Below are 25,624 nucleotides of genomic sequence, written 5' to 3'. Positions count from 1 at the left end.
TTAAAATCACAGCCATACCTTTCAGGATTGGGGAAATGTGGAATCCTATAGAAGAAAATACATTTAACCATTGAACAACACAGGCTTGGACTGCATGAGTCCATTTATATGCCAATTTTTTTTTCAATAGTAAATACTATAGTACTGCCTGAACTGCAGTTGGTTAACTCTGATGATGCAGAACTATGGATACAGAGGAACTGAGTGTATGTAAGGCCAACTGTAAGTTATACTCAGATTTTCAGCTACAAAGAGGATCAGCACCCCTGGTATCCTCATTGTATTAAGATTCATAACAGGGTTCATACAGGATCCATACAGGGTCAACTGTAATAAGATCCATAACTCAAACTCAGGGAAGATAATAGCAACTGTGCATGTGCATGGGTTTGCAGAGATCAGACTGAAAGAAGATCATATCCTTTAATAAGATTACATACCATATTTAAAAGTTTGATTTTTCTGCATTGTAAAATATATACTTTTCAGAAAGTAAATACTTTCTGAAAGCTTATTTCATTCTAAATGGAAAACTTTACCATGCTATTTAATGAGTCTTTTCTCTCTTTCCCAAGTCATCACGAATGATAGGACAAAATTTCTTTAATAAATGCCCTGTTTGTAAAGCTTACATTTGGTATCTTAATTCCCACAGTCCTTAATGTTGCTGTTAATGCTTAAAAATCCCTCATGCCACATTTGCAACAGAATTATTTTATTTGCTAATTTTTCCTTTGTTTAATAGTGTTATTCTTTTGATGGATATTGAGACTAAGTGATTTTCAAAAATTTTTTAAAGTTACAACTCAAAATATCTGTGTTTCATCTTTTGTTTATACTGTTCACAACTCACTGCATATCAGAATCAGCTGAGGAGATTTTAAAAATCTGTGCCTGCAACCCAACCCCGACCAATGAAAGTGTGGTCTTATAGGAGGATCCGGGCAAGAGTGCTTCAGTTTTCCCCTTCCGATGTGCACCCAAGCTTAAGAAACACTGCTTTACACTACTGTTCTACACTGGCTTTTACTTTATCAAAGTATGGATAGTGAGAAAATATATCCTTCAGTAACAATACTCTGCTATTAAGATGGACAGGGAGGCCTGGAGTGCTGCAGTGCATGGGATCACAAAGAGTCAGCCACGACTGGGCAACTGAACTGAACTGAAGATTTTCTGTGGAGTGGGAGGAGGAGAGGGTATTCATAATCAAGTAGGTTAGCATTAATGTAAATTTTATAAAGATTTTACTTCTGCTCCTGTTAGGTCTACAAAACAATTAATTTGTATTCATCACGGATATTACCAATTCATACATCAATGAATTTAAATTTACTGATTTTTTTTTAAACTGAAAGGAAATCTAGATGCTATTTAGAGTAAGAGACATTAATCTTCTCTACCTTAACAACTGTATTGTTGATTATAAAATTGATGGTGTTTATTAAGACTTAAACCTGGGATGGTAAAATGTTTTCCAATTGCACTATGTGGCAAATTGCCCCAACAATTATTGTAAATGCAAGAACAATAAACTGCATTGCCAAGGACACTAGTTGGTTAGATCCCATAAAAGAGACAATTAGTCTTGAGATGAAAATGGTAGTGATGAGTTGACAGTTATGGAAAAAAACAGAATATGCAATGTAATAACTTAAATATATCTGTGGATAATACTGATAGTTTAATGTGTTTGGAGTTTATAATATGTAAAATAATGTTTTATAAAGAAAGATCAAAACTGCATACATTCAGGTCTTCTTTTTTCCTTATTTGCTACAAAAGTGAAGTAACCTGCAAGATTACATTTACTGTCTTTCCAAATCATCAATGTAAAATGGTTTGTTTAATTTATATGTATATGGCATTGATTTTATGAAGAATATTTTCTTCTTACAGATATCAATTTACATAAACTTATTCAATATTACAATACTCATAATCTATTGTTGGGGTTCCCTGGTAGCTCAGCTGGTAAAGAATCTGCCTGCAGTGCAGGAGACCCGGGTTCAGTTCTTGGGTCAGGAAGTTTCCCTGGAGAAGGGATAGCCTACCCACTCCAGTATTCTTGGGCTTCCCTGGTGGCTCAGGAGGTAAAAAATCTGCCTGCAATGTGGGAAACCTGGGTTTGATCCCTAGGTTGGGAAGATCCCCTGGAGGAGGGCATGGCAACCCACTCCAGTGTTCTTGCTTAGAGAAGCCTGGAGGGCTACAGTCCAAGGGTTGCAAAGAGTTGGACATGACTGAGTGATTAAGCACAGCACAGCACAGTCAATTGTTAGGATAATTGGAACATTTTGAAAATAAAATCATGATAGATACAATAACACAACTGCACGTTCACTGAGACAAAATTGCAACTCAGTCCTTCAGTAGAAAAGACGGATCTAAGAGATAGGATACAGAGATTTGGACAGCCAGAGGAGGCAGAAAAGGGACCCTGAAAGAGCTGATGCCAAAGATAAACTGCCAGTGATGTGTTCTCATCTGTACCCATGCTGTACTCCCTCCTTCTCTCAGAGACTTTGTGAGTAGTGATGGATCCTGAGGGAAATAAGCCCAAGAATGTACTGGAGACCTGAAAAGCATGAAAACCTAATGCAAACAGAAGGGGAGATCTTGAATTTCCTTAGAATATTTGCAGTGGTTGCTTTGTTCAGCATGGAGCTCTCTTCCCCCAGATTTCTTCATGACTGACTCTCATCAAATCTTTGATCACTTGTCATCTTCTCAATGAAGTAGTCTTTATTTCTTATTTTTCTTGTTCTGCTCTGCTCTTTATATTCTCAATAGCATATATCATCTTTCAAGATAATTTACTTAATATTCATGTTTATTACCTATTAGTTTTCCTTCCATTAGAATGTAAGCTACATGAGGACAGGGATTGTCTTTTTTTTTTTTTTCCATTGATGTATCTCTAGTACTCAGAACAGTACCTGGCACATAGTAGGTGTTCAATAAATATTTGTTGAATGTATGAAGATCATTTATTCTAGTTACTAATCTTTTCTTACTCCCTTTTAATATGCAAGCTGAAAAGCAAAGTTAGAACTTTGCTAGTAACACTTTGATCATTTTTTTTTTTTTCATCTGAACCAAGATCAATACCCTCTCAATCTTGGTATTATAGAAAAATCATACTGGTGTGATTTCCATGTAGCCATCCAAGAGGATAAAGACTGAAATACCTGGACTAACATTTTTCACGAAATCAAACCATACACATTAGATTTTGAAGGGAGAATTTGGGTGAAAAAAACAACTATAGCAGTAAATTTTCCCTAAGTATCACCAGAATAGTATAATAAATCAGCCAGGAAATAGTGTAGAAATGCCTAAATAAAAAATAATTAGTAGCATAATATATATATATATATATATGTTTATTTACATTAAAGATGACCTATAGCAGAATTCAATTATTGATATTAAAAATGAAAAAGGATAAAATCTATGTTTTAAACATTCTATACATATAAAACAGTAATAAACAGTTATGAATGTTGAAAATCTATGTCCCTTCTTACGGACAGTGACCTAGTTCATGCTTTTCTCTCCACTTTTCTCTGATTTATTCTGCATGCACCTTCTGAATTGATATAGCTAAAATAATACTTTGTCCCTGAGCATAGGAACTAAATTCAAAATCCTTGGTCTAACAAAACTGTGCAGTTCTTTCTCAACATTGTTCTTCATGTTTGACTCTCACGATTCTTTCCATTCCAGGCAGTCAAACTGACTAACAAAACCACCTAGTTATCTATTTGCTGCTGTGTCCACAAGTATATTTTATTCTGTATAAACAGTCTCTTAACTCTTCTATCTACCCATTTCAAGATTAAATTCAATTCCTCTGTGATACTGTTTCTAATCAGGGCAGCCTGCAGTATATCATGTCTCTAATGCCTATGTTCATATCTCCTATGATCTCCTCTGTCTGTTTCATTCCATTTGGCACATACGGTGTTGATAGCTAACTTCTTGTGTTCATAAATATTATCTGTTAACCAAATTAATACTTGAAAATAGAAGGCTAACTAGAAGAAAACAAGGGCTCCATAATTTCTTTATGATTAATTGGCTTAGTGGAGCACAGGGAATTAGAAACCTTAATCACAAAATAACTTAAATCACAAAACAACTTTTCATCTTATGTATTTCCTGAACTTGATCAAACAAATCCCTTGTTGCTTAAATTTCTTCTTATGTAAATGGAGCGGGCCTTATTGATTACAATGCATAAAAGTGTTCTAGTGGGAGATAATTTTATATCACTTAAGAAATAATAGGAGAGACATTTAAAACATGCATTCCTTAAGTTTATATAATTAGATATTTCTGAATAAAAGAACAAGCTAACGTGTTAAAGTAGTAAAATATCATAAATTTACAGCCGTTGATGGGCTACAGTCCATGAATAAGATGAGAGTCCCACTTGGTTTTGTAGACAGGTTCTAATAAATGTTATAGATGCTCAGATAAAAACTGAAAGAATGAGAGCAAATTGGTCCAAAATTACCATAAGTGGTCAAGAGATTCTCCAGAAATTGAAGAATAACACAGGAAAAAAAAAGACTCATAATCACACCAACATAATTTTGAGGGTTTTTGAAAAATTAATTTCCTCGGAGGATACAATTAGTCACAGACAAGTATATTCTGTTGTATTAAGAAAGAATACCCCTCCAGACTGCTCAATCAATAGCTAAGCTATCCCCCAGAATTCTTCAATTCAGTCTCACAAATGTCATTTTCAGTAGGAACCCATCTGCACTTGCATACTGAAAGTTAATTGGACAACAAATGTAAATAATAAAACTTTAATTTTCAGCATTTCATTAAAACACTTCTTATGAGATAATGAAATATAGCTACTTACAAATACCATGCATTACCTACTTCAATAATACATCTATACTTTGGATGGAAGCTTCATGTTTAATACAGTAAAGCTCTTTAGAATATTAGGAAAATTATAGTAAGACTTAGGAAAACTATGAGATGACAGTTGAGGATAGTGATGTCAGAGATTATTAATATATCATTATACATGGGGTTTATTATTATTTTGCCATATAAAATATGTAATTATTTATGCTAATTTCCTAAAAATGTTTCCTAATTCTTATATCATAAAGAGAAAAATACTATAATTAAAAATTGAAAGCATTATAATATAGTGATAACTACTATTTCCATCTGAGCTTGTTGTTTTCACAAAAAATTTTAAATGTACTTTATATTGTGCAAAAATCAGTAATTAGCTACACATCAGAAAGTTACCATTGCTTATGGTTTTCAATGATAAATACTTTTACCTACAAGAATCAATGCAACTGGACTATTATATAGCTTACAAGAATATGGGATATATTCATATTATTCCTGTAACTTTTCTTTAAGTGTAAAATATATAAAGTAATTGTTTAAAGTACTCAACAGAATGTAGCAGATTCATTATTCTATCTTTAGGTAGGTTTTAAGGTTAACCATTTACATACACTGCATTATTTCTCTTTAATTGCTTTTGTTTTTATGGTTTCATATAAACAAAGACGGAGAATCTACAGTCTCAAGACAGGGAGGAAGTGTTTAGGTTTAGGTATACAAGAGGAATCTGGTAGAGGCAAAAGGCCCATTCAAAAGAAGTCATTCAGGTAAAGAAAAGGAGACAGAACAACAGCCAGATCGGAATCCACAGGTGTCAGAATCAGTGAGTGCAGCAAGCAGCAGCAGTAGAACTAACATGAATAATCAGTATTGGCCATGGTCCTGGCAAAAAGAAAGAATGAATGACTCAGTTCTGATCGGTGGACATACAGTATCTGTTTCTGGTCTTTTGTTACTCAACCTGTTGGATTTTTCTATTTTCCCACTGGTCTGGATTGTGGCGTGTGTGTGTGTGTGTTTTAAGTTGCTTCCGTCATGTCTGAGTTTTTGCAACCCTTTTGGTATGAAGGAAGCCAAAAGCTGACCAATGGATATTTATTTGGAATATTAAGATTACATGACATTACAGAATAGTAACATTGTAGTGACTCAGTGGGCTTCCTCAATGACTCAGCGGGTAAAGAATCTGCCTGCATTGCAGGAGGCACAGGACACAGGTTTGATCCCTGGGTGGGGAAGATCCCTTAGAGGAAGGAGGGCATAGCAACCCACTCCAGCGATCGTGCCTGGAGAATCCCATAAACTGAGGGTCCAGGCAGACTACAGTCTAAAGGGTCCCAAAGAAAATGAGTCAGCTCTTTAGAAGACAAGAAAGGGAAGACTGAATGATCCTTTAGTATCCGATGCTGCCTAAGAAATAATAAGTCACTTCAGTCGTGTCCAACTCTGTGCTACCCCATAGACGGCAGCCCACCAGGCTCCCCCATCCCTGAGATTCTCCAGGCAAGAATACTGGAGTGGGTTGCCATTTCCTTCTCCAATGCAAGAAAGTAAAAAGTGAAAGTTAAGTCGCTCAGTTGTGTCCAACTCTTAGTGACCCCATGGACCTCAGCCTACCAGGCTCCACTGTCAGATTTTCCAGGCAAGAATACTGGAGTGGGGTGCCACTGACTATATTAACTTATTTTTCAATTTGATCTTTCTTTGATATCCTGGTACCTGAAAGTAAATTTAGACTGACTACAAGATGTTAATATGGGTGATATGCTCAATTCTAAATTCAATTTTGAGTCAATTTAGGCAACAAATATGCAAATATTCAGGGATAAATTACCCTCTTATCTGTTGTTTTTATATGTAACTATGGTTTTTGTATACTTTATTCTTTATTTTAAAAATAATGTTTATTTTTAATCAAATGCACAATGATTACTTCTGTGGCAATGGAATAGAATATGAGTGCAGAATTAATATGAGTTGGCAAAAGAGAAATCACGTCATCATTTCTTATATTGACAATTCTTATTTGCATGACTGGAATGATGTTTATGATTTTAAACAAAATATAGAATAAAGAAAGAGGGACTACGTTTGAAGGGGAAATGTAACTTTGGTTTTGGACATAAGGAAGTTAATTTCCCACCTGGGTATCCAGATGGAGATGACCAGAAGGTCCCTGAGTTTTAAAGATTGTGAAACCAATAAAACCACTCTTCATTAATGTTATAATAAACATAATTCATTCCTTAATTATTCAGAATGAATACTTTAGGATTTTACCAGACTTTATGGTTATCAGCTTTAATCAGTATTTTTCTCAGAGCTTTTCTACATGACAGTCACAGTGGGAAATAATGCTTAAACTAATATATCATCACTGACCTCAAGGACCTTGCAGTCCAATCGGGAAGATGGTGCACACATAAAAGTTTCTGAAACTTTTGAAAGTGCAGGGAAAGACCACTGTTGTAAAGGTAGTATTGACAACACTGTGACTAAACATATGTAAAGGGGTATATGACAACAGTCTTCTTCCTTAAAGATATCTGATAAACAGTAAAGTTTCACTGAATGTTAATTGCTTTGCCTATAAGTTGCATCAGATGCAAACATGGCAAACATCAACCCTTTTATTTAAGGAGTTGTTTTATTTTGCATCATGGGAGTAGCTACTCTATGGGAAAATGTTGCCAGAAATGCAGGTAGTTTTAAGGAAGCTGTCAAAGCCATGAAAGGGCAAAAGCAAGGTGCCTAACATGAATAAATCAGCCATAGGAGTAGCCCTGAACTGCATGAGTTTTATGATATTTGTAAATAAATGCCTTGAATATTTGTATAACTGCCATGGTCTCAAACTTGATTTACCAAAGTTAGCTTTGAATGAGGTATTATTACTAATACAAACAGTATAAAATACTGGAAAATTACTATCTTTGTGAAAAGTGAGAAGCTGCTATGTACATATATGTGTACTTTCCACCAAGAAAAAAATGCATCAAGGATGACTTGCACACAGGTGGGCACAATTACTTTTTCTTTCTCCCATGTTAGAAGCTCAGCACAGATATTGAATGTATAGACAAATATGGAGGAAGCTCAAGAATTTCATGCTGAAGTGATTATTTTTATTCATTCATTTTATGTATATATTGACATGTTTAGAATTTTTGAAACCTAGGTGGTGTTAGTGGTAAAGAATCCTCCCGCCAATGCAGGAGACATGGGAGATGTAGATTCGATCCTTGGCTCGGGAAGATCCCCTGGAGGAGGGCATGACAACCCACTCCAGTATTCTTGCCTGGAGAATCCCATGGACAGCGGAGCCTGAGGGGTTACAGTCCATAGAGTCACAAAGAGTCTGACATGACTGAAACGACTTAGCACACACATGTTTAATAAATGCATTGTCAACTAGGTTGACTGTACCAATACTCTGTACATATTAATTCCTTCAAACAATACCTTTCAGTTACAATTGTGACACTCTTGGAGTGAGTAGTGTGGAAACATATACACTGCCATATGTAAAACAGATAACCAGTGGGAATTTGCTGTATGACTCAGGGAACTCAAACTGGAGCTCTGTGACAACCTAGAGGGGTGGAATGTGGTGGGAGCTAAGAGGGAAGTTCAAGACGGAGGGGACATACGTATACCTATAGCTGATTCATGTTGATGTATGGCAGAAACCAACACAACATTGTAAAGCAATGATCCTTCAATTAAAAATCATATATGGGAAAAAATGTAAACATGCATAGACACAGAATCAATAATTTTAACATATATTCAAATGACTTCTGTTTGTAGACACAGTATTAACCTTTCTACAAAATGATACTTAAATTTAATCATTGAAATTTAAGATAGCTTAAATTTCAGTTGGTCAGTATTATATTTGCTTTTATAAATCTATTCAAAATTTATTTTCAATGTACTCATAAAATTATATTATTGAATGAAATTGTATTAAAGATTAGATTTCTAGAAAATAGTAACAATTATTCAAAATTATTCATTATTTGTCTAAGAGAGCTTCAACAAATCTAATACAGCTAACTTTATATGTAGGATTGAGGAATAAATGTAATGATCTTCTGAAGTACTTTTAATGTTGTCATTTAGTAAGATAAAGTCTATTCCCTTCTCTGACTTCAACAGGAGTTCAATAATCAGGACTCAAAGGTAAAGAAGGTAGGATTGGGAGTGCTTCTTAGCTAGCCTGTAAATCCATTCAGCTTTCCCTGATAACCGTGGTTCTGGCAGTGCACAGCCCTTATAACAGTGCTATCATTCACTGCTTGGTGGTGATCTTTTTCTTCTCTGACTTTTGCGTTGAAATACTACAAACTAGCTTATTAGTTTAATAGTCAGGAACTCGAGGGGAGATCTAAGTTTATTGAGCTTATTTGACATAGCAAATAGAAATCAGTCACATAAACAGTGTAATTCTAACTTTAAGTATAAGGATAGGAATGCCAACATTTATTTCAATTGAGAATCAGCATTAAAAAGGACGAGATTAAAGACATAGAACAACGGGAATGACTACATGAAAGATACAGAATTTCCTGATAGACTACTTTACTAAAGAATACAATCTCTCCAGGAGATGTTTAAGAAGAGAATATTATAAGCATTTGGTTTAGGTAGTTTTCAGAGTAATTTTGTCTGAAAGCAAAGGATAGAATTAGATGGCCTCTCCTACAATACAATTCAAGGAAGACTGTTCAGATCTAGTGCATTGGGAAAAACGATTATAATTTCATTTACACTAAAACACAATAGTCTTATATACATACTCAAGATTACATCTGAGGATCTTTTTTTTTTTTTTTCCTGCTTGTGCCTGAATGTAATTTTAAAATTTGGTGAGATTTTTCTATTGGTAAAATACTCAGGATATTTAAGTAGTAACAATATGTTATTTTAAGATTAATCACCAGGAGGAGACTTATTAAAATGAAAAAATACTGCTTTATTTCCTATATGGTTTATGAAGCTGAAAGTTACCCAAGCAGTTCTATGTAATTTGTAATTGTGTGAAGACATCTATAATAATTTTTAAAAGTGAAAACCAGTTTGGGGTTTTTCTTATAATTTCATCATCAATAGGATAGCTTTGTATCATGGTTTAATTCTGTAAAATAAGCGGAATACCATCAGTGTTAAATGGGCTATAAAATCTGTTTCACATGATTAGTAAAAGCATCTACAGTTTGGCATGCTTTATAGATTTAAACCTTGGGGGTATTTTGATCTTTTTTACTTCACAAATTTCAAAAGGGGTGAATGAAATTCAAATCCACAGCTGCACATAGGACAAATCATTGTCTTAGGATGTTTGAATCCCATTTCTAGTTGTAATTCGAATAGCACTGGTATGCAACACAGACAGTTTTCAGAGTAACTATAAGGGGAGGGAACAATGAAATTTCCTAGGACAGGTTTTTTTAATGAACAGTTGGTCTCTGTTACAGTGCTGTGTAACAGTCCAGTGTGGCAATTTATTTCTATTTGTCATAAAATCTTTAAACAGCAGGATGGTCTGATTAAGGTTTCAGAACCAGTTATTATTTATATGAGAGTGAAAGTGTTAGTTGCTCAGTCATGTCTGACTCTTTGTGACCCCATAAATCATAGCCTTTCAGACCCCTCCATTCATGGAATTCTCCAGGGAAGAATACTGGCGTGGGTGGCCATGTCCTTCTCCATGGGATCTTCCCAACCCAGGGATTGAACCTGAGTTTCCCAACTGCAGGCAGGCTCTTAACTGTCTGAGCCACCAGGGAAGCCCAGAAGGTTTCCGCTGCTTTCCCATTGGGAAATCGAACCCTGGTCTCCAGAGTGACAGGTGGGGATACTCACCACCATACTAACAGGAAATTGCAGTATTATTTATATAATAGACAATAATACTACCGTGCCAGTTAACCAAGAAAAGTTATTAGAGAAGCAGAATAAAAACCTCAAAAGATTTGAGAGTTATGTCCTAAGGACCCTTTTCTTTTTATACAGTGATGGTGTACAGAAAATGCTTTAAAAGCAGAGGAATGATTAAAATTCAAAGGGGCATAATATATCTTCTTAAAGGAAAAAATGATATCAAATTAAATTTCACTCTCTATTCATGTATTTATACAGAGATGATAAGATGAAACTGTGTATAGCCAACTCAGTTTTTAGTCCAAAAGAACCATCTTAAGAACTACCTTAAGGAAAACACATGTTGTATTTCATTTTAAAAAAATACCTAGTTTCTGACTGATGTTCCAAAAAATTTTTGTAGCCCAGAAGTTTCTGGAATTTGAGAATCATTCTCCCCCCATAGTAGCAATTTTATAAAATATTAGTTTCCCTAGTTAGTGCCCCCAAACTTATTGAAAAATCTATAATTCTAAAACATGTGTGTGTGTGTCACTCTGTCATGCCTGACTCTTTGTGACCCCATGAACTGTAGCCCACCAGGCTCCTCTGTCGGTGAGGTTCTCCTGGCAAGATTACTGGAATGGGTAGCCATTTCCTTCTCCAGGGGAACTTTCCCACTGAGGGATTGAACCTGAGTCTCCTGCATTGCAGGCAGATTCTTTACCAACTGAGCTACAAAACTATGGATTTGTACTAACCTGGGTCTAGGTAGCAGAAATGATATTGAGGGAAAAAACATTTCTTCATTAATTTTGGTCATAGGACTAGCCATATACAAGATTTTAAAATATGGAATATATCACCAATGCCATTTTGAGTATCTACAAAGTGTCAGCAACTGGGATAAATGTTTATATATGTTAGCTAATGAATTTCTCATAGAAACTCTGCCAAGTACAAATTGTATCCCTATTTTACATCTAAATAAAATGGATACAAAGTGTAATTTATCCAAGTTCATACAGCTACTAATTAGTAAGAATGAAAGCCCAAATATGCCCTACTTTACTGCTTATACTGTTTCCAATATGCCTTATTGTTTTTGGAATCCTCCTTCCCTCCCAAATATAAACACATACTCCAGATCTCCTGGGCCCTTCTGCTTCTGTACAGCTCTTACCACAACTCTGTACTCAAATCTGCCTTGTAGCCCATAGTGCTCTCTGCTCTAAAATTATCCATTTCCGTTGTCTCAATCCAAACTCAAAGCCCGTTTGTGCAGTTGACTTTAATTGGGTATAAGGTAGGTATAGTCCCTTCCATCCTGGAGGTGTCTGCATTTAAGAAGAGGAGTTTTGTGTGTGTGTATTGTGTAAATGTGTGCATACGCATATAAACACACATATACCTATATCTGTATGATCTTTTAAGTCTGACAACATAGTGGGCAATCAGGCCCACTTCAGGTGTCTGCCCTTGAGATAACTTCCCTTACACTATTCCTGTTGGCCTGTTGGGGTGAAACCTTGGAACAAGGACAGGAGTCACAGTCAGCAGAACTGGAAGAAGGTGAAAAACTTGTGTCCCACTTCACAATCATCTTTTGCCTGGAGCTTTATTGGCTCCGTGTCCTTGGCCCCCGTTCCATTTTTACAGGCTGCAGATGGGCTTCAGGTGGGAAATCAGGCTCGTAGAGATCCCAGAGGACCCATTTGAGGCCTGGCATCTATAGTGATTCCCTTCAGCTAGGGCTTGAGAGAAACTCTTGAGTGATGAGACCCTCTTCTTCTCTCAGAAAAGGTTCAAAACTACTCTAGGGAAAGTCAAGGCTTATAGGAGTATGGATTTCCCACAAGACCAGGAAGCCACAAAGCCCTGGTAGATCTCCAAGGAAACTCTAAGCTAGTTGGCTCCTTGTTGTCAACCAGCCGGCAGTTTCCAAACAGTCCTCTTGACGGGTCCTGTGCAGCTGTGTTTTATGTTTCCATGTGGCCTTGCCAGAGGTCCCTCCCTTAAACAGACCAGGCTTCCACAATTAGTTAGGACTCAAAACAGGTTAGTTATGGAATATATTAAGTCCTAAAGGCTTCATGGGGCTATTTACACTTCTTTGGACTATTTCCAGCACTCCAGATTATACTGTAAGTGTAAATTAAGGAAGTCTCACAATGCTATAGCTCTGACTGGAACAGGCAATGTGAGCATGTATTAGGCACCATTTTCCAATGTTTTTCTTGGCCTCATTTTAACAATTTACCACCCTGAAAGATAAACTCTCTGTAATCTTCAAGTCATACTTTAGAAAGCCTCTCTCTCATTCCCATTCTTGAATGTGCCCGTTTCTATTATTCCTCAGGTACAGAAACTGAAGAGTAATCTTTTTTTTTTTTCCTTTGGCATTGAAATCTTTCAGGAATTTATTTGCATTCACCTGGCCAAGTTATAAATACCATCCAACACCTATATCATGCCATTTCATTACTTAAAATAATAAATTGGTTTCACTTAATAAAATATAAGACCATATGAAGTCAGTCTGTGTACCCAACAGTTGGGAACATTTAGCAGCTGTTGGTAGGGAAAAGGATATGCTGAAAAGGTCAGTCCCCTGGCCAGTACTCAAGATCAGTTATTGATCACAGATTTGAGAAAACTCAAAATGTAATGTAAGTGGTTCTTATTTTTCATCTGTGGCTCCCCTTGTTTACCTGAAGAATCTGAGCTTGGCTTTAATGTTCTCTCCCCTCACCCCCTCCGCTCTCAGCCCTCACTTTCCTTGGGGCCTCTGGTCTTCACTGAGTCATGTTTCCAACCTTGTGCCTAACAACACAGTACCTGACACACAGGCCCTTAATAAACACTTATGGAATAAAACCCTAACAAGAAGACTATGATGTCAGAAGAAATAACACAAGTCCAAGAACCAAGAGATTAGCTGAACACAGTTTGATAATAATGATGGCAATTATATTTGAGTTTTGATGGCTATATATGTGCCCAACACTTTACTAGAAGCTTTAAAAATATAATCTCATTTTATGTTAACTTAATCATCACAAGACTGGACAAGCACCATTGCCCCTATTTTACATATAAAGAAATAGCAGCTTAGAGAAGTAAAATAATATGTCCGTAGCCACATAGTTATTAAGTGAATATCAACTGGGATAAATACGCATTGTGAATATTATAAATATTTATTATGTATTATGAATATTATAAATATGAATATGAACTGGGATAAATAATATCTGTTCAATGCCACAGTCAAGCCTTTTTTAACCCTTTTGATCTAGTCCTTAATTTTTTAATTTATTAAGCATGAAAATTTTAATAGTCATTAAGATCTTTTCCAACTTTAAGATGTTCCATATATCAGGTAACACACATCTTAAGAAAACTGACAATTCAGTGGGTTTCCCTTGTTGATTAAAATCCTGAAAAAAAAACAAAGAAAATTGCTCTCCAAAACAGAAATTTCAGAAACTCTGAAAAGAAAGAAAAGAGAAACTTTTGGATAGTTTGGGCCTCTCTAGGGTTTTTCAGATCCACCTAAAGCTAGAGTTGGCTTTGGCTTTTTACAGGAGTTATTATTTTCTGATAACTTACTATGTGCCATACACTAGGCCAAAACTTTGTATGTATTAGTTTATGGAAATCTCTAGCAATCTCTACGAGATTGTACCATTGTTGTTCACAATTAACAGAAGGGATATTGAGTTTAACTTGCAGAAGGTCACACAGCTAGCATGTGGTGCAGCTTAGACTCAAACCCAGATATGTTTATCTCTGAAACCCAAATTTTAACTTTGAAGGTATATTGCTTCTGCATGTTATTTTTAGTTTATTTATCTAATATACCTAATATTACTTATATCAATGTTATTTAATTCTTTTGGTCACTTATTTTGAAGTGATGTCCATGGGACGTAGATCAGCAGTCTGCTTAGTTTGTTTGCTAACACATACTTCAGTACTACATATGCGGTAACACTTATCAAGTATCTCATGATGCATGCCTTTCAGTGCAATTAAATACCTCTGGGTCACTCTCGGTCACATGCCTATGAGTTACAATTCTCTTTTCCTCCCCCACTAGATATTTCTTTCTATCCAAAGGGGATAGATTAATAAGAATGAAGAAAAACCATAAACAAAAAAATCAGACAACCACATCAATGTGGAGGTTTGCAAACTCTGAACTGAAAAAATCTTCCATAGAGAAAACATCATGCCTAGGGTGACTGACATAACAGAAATCCTACCTCACTAAATGTGTTCTCACAGTTCATTCTGTACCTGTTTAGAAGGGATTCTTGACGCTTTTAGAAGATACACTCTCTGAGACCCTGATAGCAAATTAACTTTGGAATCAAGAGGAATTCACATTAGTTGCTACTCTCCACGTTAAGACAGACTTATTTTCAGTCTAACTCTGACTTATATTACATACTATTATTAATCTACCTTGCATATATGAAGTAAAAATTGACATATATTTCTCTTCAGCATTTATCTTCTCAAATAACTGACCACTAAATTAAATTACAAATTAAATTACCAAATTCTGTAACTTTTGAAGGGAGGAAGATATTTTAGAAGCTGTAACTTTTTTGATCAAATAAGTGTTAGTGAATTTTTGCTTTAGCCGAGTACACATTTCATAAAGGACACTAATAAGATGTGCTATTTTTCCTTAACCAAATTCTTCACAATGAAATCCAACTGCAATATTCATTTAGAAATTCGATAATGCTCTCTTGTGTGAGTTTTAGGAATATTTGAAACCCCATTGCATATAAATTATATCATGGAAAAGCTGTATAAATATTCTATTATGGCACATGCTGTTCTAAGGATCTGTCAGGATTTCCTTTATACACTCCATTTTGAGTGGTATATAAATCAGATGTAAAAATTCATGTTGGACTGAAACTTAGCACAAAAGGCCTTCTCCAGAGGCAAATGCATTTTTTTTTCAAAATGTGGTTTGAATTATGTTGGTCATTTTTAAGTTATAGAAGTGCAGAAAATGTATTTGTGGTTTTGAAGGAGAGAGATTTTTTCCATTTTTATAACTCATTAGGAAACTTTACAGGCCTTTAGACCATTTTGTGGTTTAGTTCTTCTCAAGTTTTTCCCCAAAGCAATATTAAAACTTGAATGGTGTCCGCTATGAACCTAACAATTACTGTTCTGAATATAAATGTGGGTATGGATATATATCCAGTTACACATATCTTAGACTAGGAGAAGTTTCAATAATATCAAGACTGGGGTAGATTAGGCCTAGCAGTTATCCATTTTTGTTCTTATTCTCAAGTCAAGTTTGGTCTATCAAAGGAATCCTCTATCTTTACCATAGTTCAGCTTGTAATGCTTATAATTTTAAACTGCATTTCTAACTTGCAGAAAAATCCAGAGGTAAACATTCCTTCTTTTATGAGATCTTTGACAATACGGGTGTGCCTTTTTAAAATTTCGCTTTTCTCTAATATATAGACCAAGTTGCAGCCTGTACATTATTCACTGATGATGATCTTATTTGTAAAGTATTTAATATGTGTATGTTTATATATACAAATTAGTTTATTAATAGTGTTGAACATATTTTGTCTACATAACTAACATGTTGCTGAGTAATCTCATAAACATAAATTATTTTAGCACACAGATTATGATTTTATTATTTCTCAATAGCATCAGTTAAAACCTAAGAAAGTTTATTTGGACTAAGAAAGACAGCATAACTCACAAAGTCAGGTAAACCAATCTTTAAATTACTTTAAAGAATAATGAAAACAAATATTTTCTATGATTGAATTGTTTCACTTACATTATATTTAGTTCATTAATGCATTAGAATAGCACATTTAGTGGTTATTATTAGATCATAGATCAAGGAATTAGAGCATGAGAGATTGAAAATTTTCCAATGTAATTCTTTATGTTTTTATTTAATTTTATTTAATTCCACTTAGAATCTGGATGTCTTGATTCCTAATACAGTTCCCTTTTTGTCATATTACACTATTTCTGGTGCAGTTACTAGAATCTTTGCATCTAATGACAGTTAGGAAGGACCATCCAGAAAATAATCAAGCTTTTGCCTGTGGCTGGTATAGCAATGTGATTTTCCTCTGGGACACTCTGAGGAGCAGAAGACATCCATCTCCTCCTGGATGTTTTATCTACTCACCTACCGTCATGGAAATGAGCCAACTCTACAATAGAGAGAACTGAATACCTATTTATTTTTATTTTATTTTATTTTTTTACGTTAACAGGAGAGCAAGGTTACTAATGAAGGGTCATATCCCAAATCTCTAATCTATAAAGCTAATATCCTTATTTATACTTGGGTCATTTTTTTATTCTGCTCCCTTTACTTTTACTAAATTATACTACTTTGTGTTCTATAATGTTACATTTGGTTATAATTATAAATTTTTATAGATAATTCATATACCACTCATATACTACTTTCTTTGAGCTTATCGCTAAAGTCATCATAGCTCTTGAAATGTAACTAAATATGTGTCACTCCAGACATCCCTATACAACTAAATGTCATTGAAAAGTTTGAGGGGAAGTCTATGAATTTCTGAGCACTAGGTACATATTGAAACACAGTTTTATGCTCATCAGAAATGTTTTTAAGTATAGCAAAAGTATTTAAAATATTAAACATAAATATACTTTAAATGGCAAAATAAAGTTTTAAATGTTAAGAATCTAGATTCCATGGTTTGAATTTAAGCAATTTATAGCTCATTAGGTAGGAAATATACAGATTGCACTCCCCATGCTATCTGTTACCTTATACCCATATTTTCCTTACATCTGGAGGAGAGATGACACAGTGCTATTATTCAAATATCACTGACCTTGTTAAAGCCTAGCACCATTGCTTTATACATAACAAGACTAAATTTTTAAACAGCATGGCTATTTCTTAGTAGTGAAATAAAGAATGACTTTTAAAAACTTTCAAATTATGAAAAGTAATGATGTAAGATATATCCTCACCTTGATTTTACCTTTAAGCAGCCTTTTATTTGTCTATTAGGAACGTCTTCCTGTAGTTTTTCAGGCTCCGGCTCTTGTTCTTTCTTTTGACAAACCAATACATAATTTGTGCCATTATTATTTGACCAAAATGTACCAAGAGAAGTTTCATAACGTATACAAAACTCAACTTTACTGCCATCTTTTTGATAAGGAGGAACCAATGATATCTTAAAGGAGAACTGGTCAGTTTCACCATCACATGAATTTGGGATATAGTCTGCTAATATATCATAATATGACTGCCAGTCATCTAAGGACATTCTCACATATACTAACTTCTCAAAAGAAATATTCAAAACTCGAATAATGCCCTTCATACTTGTAGATCCAGGAGGATACTCGGTTGATTCCAGTACCGCTTTCTGTACTTGAAGTTGTTGCATAAGATCTTCTTTTGAAGAAGGCAAGCCAAATTGTGGGGATAAAACATATTCTTCTGTGTGGAAAACGTCCTTCCTTAAGTCAAAATCAGTTGAACCACTCGGTAATTCCCAGGAATCAAATTCTTTAACAGATACAAGATTGAATCCAAAGGTGTCAGCAAATGAAACTCTTCTTGCACCTGATGGTGGAGAGTCCAGGTAAATGTCTTCAGATGAATCAGAACCTCGTCTGCTAGGTTGTGGGGAGAATCCAGGTCTGAAGGTAGCTTTAACTTCTTCATCTTCAGAAAGAGAATCAGATAAACTAGGAACTTCTAAAAAGTTATCTTTGCTAATCTGACTAGGTTCTTCAGAAGGCTCCATTGGGCTCTCTGATATCAAATAAGGGAGAACTGTACAACTAGTAGAGGCTGATATTTGAGACACTGAGGCTTAAAATAAGTATAAGGTTACAGTTGACATTACAAAAAGGAGTCAGCTCTATAAATAGGTCCGATGGCGTGTAAACTATGCTTGCTTGCCTCCAAAGGCCTTTAATATGATAGCATCCACATTAACTCTCAGCAGCATGTTTCAGATTTAACTCTTAATTTTTAAAATTGAGTGTGTTTATGAGTTCTAAAGAGACATCTTAAATAATTTTCTTCTGTGTTTGAAAATCTGCAACTTTAAATAAAAATATTACTTTAACCTGTTGATATTAAAAATTAAAAATTGAACCATTTATTTTAAAAGAGAATAAAAATAGTATCACAATACTAAATATGTAGTTTGAGTTTGATCCATCCATTGAAGAAGGCAAAGGAAGGCAGGAGAGAATAAGAACATATATAGAACTGGAAAGATCCAGTATTTAATAATAATGATAGCCACCATTGATCATGGACTTATATATAATGTAACTCTAAATGATTAAAGAAGATGCTGGGAGTTCTGAGGAAAGAAACAAGATTTAAATGGAGAAGGTATCATTTGAAAGAAATCATGAAAGGTAGATAAGACATAGACATGTAGGGTTAGAATGAGGTAGATTTTCCAGGTGGAAGAAATCGTGTAAGTTAAGGTGTAACACAAATAATTAGTAAAATCTGTTATTTCAAACACTAGCAAGTTTCTTTTAATTAAGTCACAGAAAAATATAAACAAGTAATATGTTAATGACTTGAAATATAAGTAGACAATGATAAACCTGGAATAAAATATTTATGTAGAATAAAATGTTTGGCAAAATGCCATTTTATGCTCACAAAGCAGAAGTTAATACCATGACATGTTGGGTTCTATGTGAATTTTAGAGTGTGAGCAGCCTGTTTAGACTCTCATATTTTTGTATTAATGTAAAATCTATTTTGTAGATCACAATTGGGAAATACCTATTAAAATGTAAACATACATATGCTTTGACCTAGAAAATGCTCCAGCTGCAAATTTGCCCTATCAGTAAGGGATAAGTCTGCAAAGATGAATGTAAATATATGTTCATAATAGGACTGATTATTTTAGAAGCTATCTAAATATCCATCAACAATGTTACACCCATTCAATAGAATATTTTGCAGTCGTTAAAAAGGATAAAGTACCAATTTACGTGTTGATGTGGAAAGACAACCAAAATAACTTCTAAGTGAAGAATAGAAAGTATACGCAGATATGGACATAGAAAATTCCTGGAGATACACAAAAGAAACTACTGTAGCAGTAATCTCTAACCACAGAGGCTGAAGATTTTAAGTGAAAAGGACTCATTCATTTTACTTTATGGTCTCTGTACTATTTTAAATATTATCCTTGACCAAGGTTTTCTTTCAATGTATTTTCAACTCAAATAAATTGTGAGAGGTGATTATTTTTTTAAGAGAACTCAATAGCATACTTTCTTAAATTTAAGCTTTAAAAATAATTATAACTTACCGAATAACTTGAATTGTGTACAATAATGAATTAAGGAATTATTTTGCAAGATTAAAAATAAGTATTATCTATCTAGGGTCAGGAAATGAAAACTACTTTAGGCTTTATCACATAGCTAGAATGGATGATGACCACATGGATTGTTCAAGAATGGAGAATTGTTGTGGAAATGATATAATAATGTACTGAAGTAGTTTAACTATTCAGGGATGATAAGCAGAGACATGGAGATAAAGACCGCTGGGTTTGTACTCTGGCTGTGATACTTACTAGCTGGGTAACCTTCAGAACATTGCTTAAATTTTCTTACCCTAAGTTTCTCTGATTGCTAAAATGTAATGTTAACAATTAAATGAGATGCTTACTAAATAAATATTTATTTAATATACTGCTAAATAAATAGCTATATGTATGTTTGTGAAAGGTTGATTTCTGAGATACACCAATAGTTAGATCAGCTAGTTAGGTGGATAGGATAGATAGAAATAGATTGTACAGAATCTACATATATAATAATAAGTAATGGTTTGTAATTTGCTTCATTTTTGTCATTTTCAAAGGCTATATTATAGAACACTTAGCTTTAGAAGACATAAAATAGCTCTGCATTAGGAAATGGTCCTGTTTTTTGAGTTAAAATCTCCTTTTCTTAATTTATCTTTCTGCAAAGCACTACACCCTAGATTTGTAGTAATCGCTGCCTATCTTTTGGAGTTTATAACCTTCGCATAATTATAGATGTTCCCCTTTAGTCACTGCTTAGCTAAAGCAGAGTGATTTCCTCTTTTTAATCTCTTCTTATAGGTCAGTCCTTCAGCACTTTTTATCATTTTGTTACTCTTCTATGAATCTTTCCAGCTTGCCTATATTATTCCAGTAATGAGCTGCCCCTAGATGAATGTAGTAGCACAGATCAGGTGTCTCTGGGGCATGGAGGAAGCTCTGTCAGTTTCAGCCTTGTGACTTGGTGTTTGTATCAGTTAAAATTCACATCTCCTTACTTTTTTTCCATATCAGGCCAATGTCTCATTTTCTTATATTCACTGCTACCTCAATTTTAATAATATAAATTTTATATTTTTCCTCAATTACTTAAGTATACTGTTTTTATCAGTTATGACTATTTATTTATTTAATAAAATTGCAGTTCAAGTTTCCGTGCATTTACTTCTTTTGTCTTAACCAAAGATTTTCAAAGGTACCTTTAACATAAAAGACTGTTTCAATCAGGATCCCTGTAAATAGGAAATATAGACGTCATGCACAAAATTTGATAATTCCAGGAGGGCTTATTTACAAGCATCTATTTAAAAGTGTAAATGCAGAAAATCCACAGGAGTTTGTGCAGTAAACTGGGGCCAATTGCATCAGAACTGCTACAGTTTTTCAAGGAATGAGGAAAGGGGCCAAGTATCAAAACTTCAAAGCACAGAATGTCATAAAATATTCACCAGGCTAAAGGGGATCAGTGATCTTTAGTCAAGGAACACAGTCAGCTGAAGATGAGCAAGGAGTGATCCGTGGGCAAAAACACTTCATTCACTCTTATCCTTTCATACAGTATCCTACTGGTTACCCGTTGGCCAAAGGCTATGGGTACTATCACAGTTCATTCAGGTCAGTCTCCCAGGGCACAGAGCAGGATGGAAAAGGGTGAAAAAAGTGGTGCGTGAATTTGGAAGAGCAAACAAAAGATAATGGAGATTAAAAGTTTTATATTTATGTATCTTTATGAGCTTATGTACTATGTTTAAGCATATGTGTATATATATATTTTCTGAATATTCCGTCTCAATGCCAACTGAGTTTCTATTACTTGATCTTCTATTATCACAGCAAAAAAATAAGTTCAAGTATCTAAGATCTGTAAGCTCTGATACAGTGCAAGTCACATAAGAAATATTGATCTTATCCACAGATGACTAAAAAAGAAATAGTCTTTTATGAGATTAATTATAATGTTGCATTTGTTTCCCTTGTTAGCATAAGTCTTTGCAACTTAAATTCAAGTAACATTTTGTCAAAAGAGAATCTGGAACAATGAATATTCACAAGTGAAAGTAAAGGTCGCTCAGTCATTTCCAACTCTCTGCGACCCCATGAACTATACAGTCCATGGAATTCTCCAGGCCAGAATACTGGAGTGGGTAGCATTTCCCTTCTCCAGGCAATCTTCCCGACCCAGGAATCAAACCCAGGTCTTGTGCATTGCAGGTGAATTCTTTACCAGCTGAACCACAAGGGAAGCCAACTGATACATAACAAAAATCACTGAGTGAGATGCTCAAACTACATAGGCTCAGGTGCACTGACAGATCTACTGAATGATAGCCTCCAGGTTGCTGGTGCCCCACAAGTGGTTCTGGTTTGCAGAATGGTTATAATGCATAATCTACTAGTCTGTTGGCCTTAGGGTCAAGGACTTAGGTTCTATTAGAGTTGTAGCTATTATCCCTCAATTATCACATCTTTTTTTTTTTTTCTTATGCGGCTTATGAGGCTACAAAATACTTTTATAAAAAAACAACAAAAGTTTAGGTGAGTTATAGAGAAGCAGAACGCTAAGGCACTTAACAGTCTTCTGGGCTATCCCTTCATTTTCACATAAGAAAACTGAAATCAAGAACAATGGAGGACCCCAACATTTGGTAACAGTGCTGGGACTTAAACTCAGATGTCTCTGCTTTCAGTGCAGTATTCTCCATAGTATACCATCCATACACCGACTTTTGGTTTTATAATGCGTAATTAACAAAGTAATCATTCTTTGAAAGATAGTCATTAAAATTCATTTGTTCTAGATTTAGTTTACTTTTATAATCAATTAACTTTTGTGAACTTTCTTTTTTCCATTTGATGAACGATCTCCCAAGATGTCCCAATAATTTTTCTTTGTGACAGAGTCTCTCAACCTTTTTTAACCCCTGCTCCTTTGGTAACTATATCTTACACTGTTTTACTTCTCTCCCTCAGACTTTGTTATACTCCTATTTGGGAATTATTGGTCTCAGTTATTAAAAATGAATTATATAATCTCTTTAGAGCTAATATGGATATTTATTATTTTAAAGGACTGTTAAAGGGTCCTACTTCACGCATGCTTTAAGGATTAAGCCATGCCCTCCTCCAGGGGATCTTCCTGACCCAGGAATCAAATCTGTATCTCTTAGGTCTCCTGCATTGGCAGGTGGGTTCTTCACCACTAGCACCACCTGGGAAGCCTAGTGACAAGTCTATATAAAAAATAAAAATTGTATATATTATTATTGCTATTCTTGGTGATGATAATATTGCAGTATTGTTGATCATATTCATATACCTCTATTTGACAGATAATAGAACTGTGGGATTTGACAACAGTGTCTAGAGACACACTGTATATGCTTATATCCTGCTTCTGTTTATTAGCTGAGGGGCTTTAGGTAGTTACTTAACCTTTCTGTGCTTTTATTTCTGTAGCTGTACAGTAGCAGTACTAATAGTTCCTACCTCCAAGGTTGTTACAAGGATCAAATGAGTTAATAAATGGAAAGCTTATGAAGAAATAAAAACATACAATTATGGTGGTTTTAAAATTCACAAGGAAAAAAAACACTTGAAATTTCATCATCTAAATTATGTGATGGGGGCTTCCCTGGTAGCTCAGTAGGTAGCTCCTGCAGTGCAGGAGACCTGGGTTCGATCCCTGGGTCAGAAAAATCCCTTGGAGAAGGAAATGGCAACCCACTCCAGTATTCTTGCCTGGAAAATCCTATGGACAGAGGAGCCTAGTGGGCTACAGTCCATGGGATCGCAAGAGTTGGACATGACTTAGCGACTAAACTACCACCACCAAATTATAATCATATTTCAAAATATAAATTTATGAATTCAAGATGTTGTACACTTTAAACTGGAACAATTATCTAATAATCTTAAGGGTGCATGCAGTCACTCCATTGGGTTCGACTATTTGTGATCCCATGGACTGCAGCCCGCCTGGCTCCTCTGTACATGGAATATCTCAGGCAAGAATATTGGAGGGGCTTACCATTTCCTTCTCCAGGGGATCTTCCTAACCCAGGGATCAAACCACATCTCCTGAGACCCCTGCATTTATAGGTGAATTCTTTACCACTGAGGCACCTGGGAAGCCCCAAACTAGTATTATATGTCAATTATATTGCACTAATTTTTTTAATCCAATCATCTAGTATAGTCACTGTGCAATTTTCTTCATGAAAGAATAATTCTTCATGAGAAGAATTATTCATCTTGTGTACCACTATATTTCCATATATCCCATATTATACAAAATGGGTGTGTGCATGGATAGAAAGATAGATGGATAGATGGGTGGATGGGTGGATGAGTGGTAAGCAGAATGAAGGACTTCAACATAAGCCATCATCTTCCTGGAATTCAAATATCCTTTTTATTGTTAATTCTGTACTTCTGCAATATAGTAAAGTCAATATTTCTAATGTAAAATCCTGAAGTAACTTTTAAATTATTTAAAAAAATTATTATTCATATGTGGAATATGTGGCAATTCTCCATCTGCCAAAAGAATTTGTTAAGCAGAATACTCTATTCTTTGTTCAGGTTAAATATTTTCCATAGTAAAGAAAATGTAAAGACCAATGCATGCAGTTGGGAAAACATAAGAAAGAATTCTATTAGTTTCAGATTCACTTCCTAGTTCATTATTTTAGAGGCATAAATATATTTTCTTTGCTCTGAGTCACCATAGGTTCAGACCACTAGAAGACTTTAGCCTTCTCCTCCACTTCATACTAGTCCTTCCTTATTGTTACAGAATTAAGTAAGTTATTTAAGATAGAATGAAACAATATAAGACATGGAAGGATATAAAATTCAGTTTTGGAAAATTAAGAGTTTCTGAGATTTTACCATGAGATCCTACATAATTATGTAAGCATGCAGGTACTACAGTTTTTTCAATCTACTTACAGGGTACAATTGTAATATATGTGACTTACTTTTTTATGTCATGTCATTTGGGTTACTATAGGCAAAAATTCAGGATTAACTATGGGTTTCTTTCAAAGTTTCAAAGACAGGTATATACTTTATGCAATGTTTGGCACAATTTTGGGTGATGATAAATACTTAATGCTTCTTCAACAACTTAAAGAATCTCAAACTGAATGTATCATGCAGAGTAGGATGCCTACTATTGTTTAATACTGTAGCAAAGCCAAAACACTGCCAGTATTTGTCTCAAATATACATTATTTTACTTAACCAGGCCAGGACCTATGATATATGTTACACTGCTGGATATGTAGGTGGAAGGCAAAGGATCTGAAAATTCTCTAAAATTATATGTTAAATTTATTCATGTCTAAATTTTACTGTGTTGACTATACACAATTTTTATTGCAAGTCCTGAAACAAAAAATTTAAGAATTTTTGATATCTGAAAATAATCATTTGACAACCAAGAGGAGTTGGTCCTATGAATTAAAAGTAGAATAATTGAGTCTCTTTCTCAT

General features: G+C 34.6%; 1 protein-coding gene across 1 annotated transcript in view; it reads right to left on the bottom strand.

Moving 5' to 3' along the window:
* The window catches only part of PPP1R3A (protein phosphatase 1 regulatory subunit 3A), a 40,870-nt gene extending 22,234 nt beyond the window's left edge, over positions 1 to 18,636 (bottom strand). Inside the window, exon 1 of the mRNA XM_069587987.1 lies at positions 17,791 to 18,636. Within this exon, the coding sequence (XP_069444088.1) occupies positions 17,791 to 18,578 (788 nt within the window). The 5' untranslated portion in view covers positions 18,579 to 18,636. The remainder of the gene's footprint in view (positions 1 to 17,790) is intronic.
* Between the last annotated feature and the right edge of the window lie 6,988 nt (positions 18,637 to 25,624).

The sequence above is a fragment of the Ovis canadensis genome, chromosome 4 (assembly GCF_042477335.2).
Source record: "Ovis canadensis isolate MfBH-ARS-UI-01 breed Bighorn chromosome 4, ARS-UI_OviCan_v2, whole genome shotgun sequence".
Lineage (NCBI taxonomy): Eukaryota > Metazoa > Chordata > Mammalia > Artiodactyla > Bovidae > Ovis > Ovis canadensis.
Note: the sequence above shows the minus strand (reverse complement) of the source record. Positions and strands in the feature narration are given on the sequence as shown.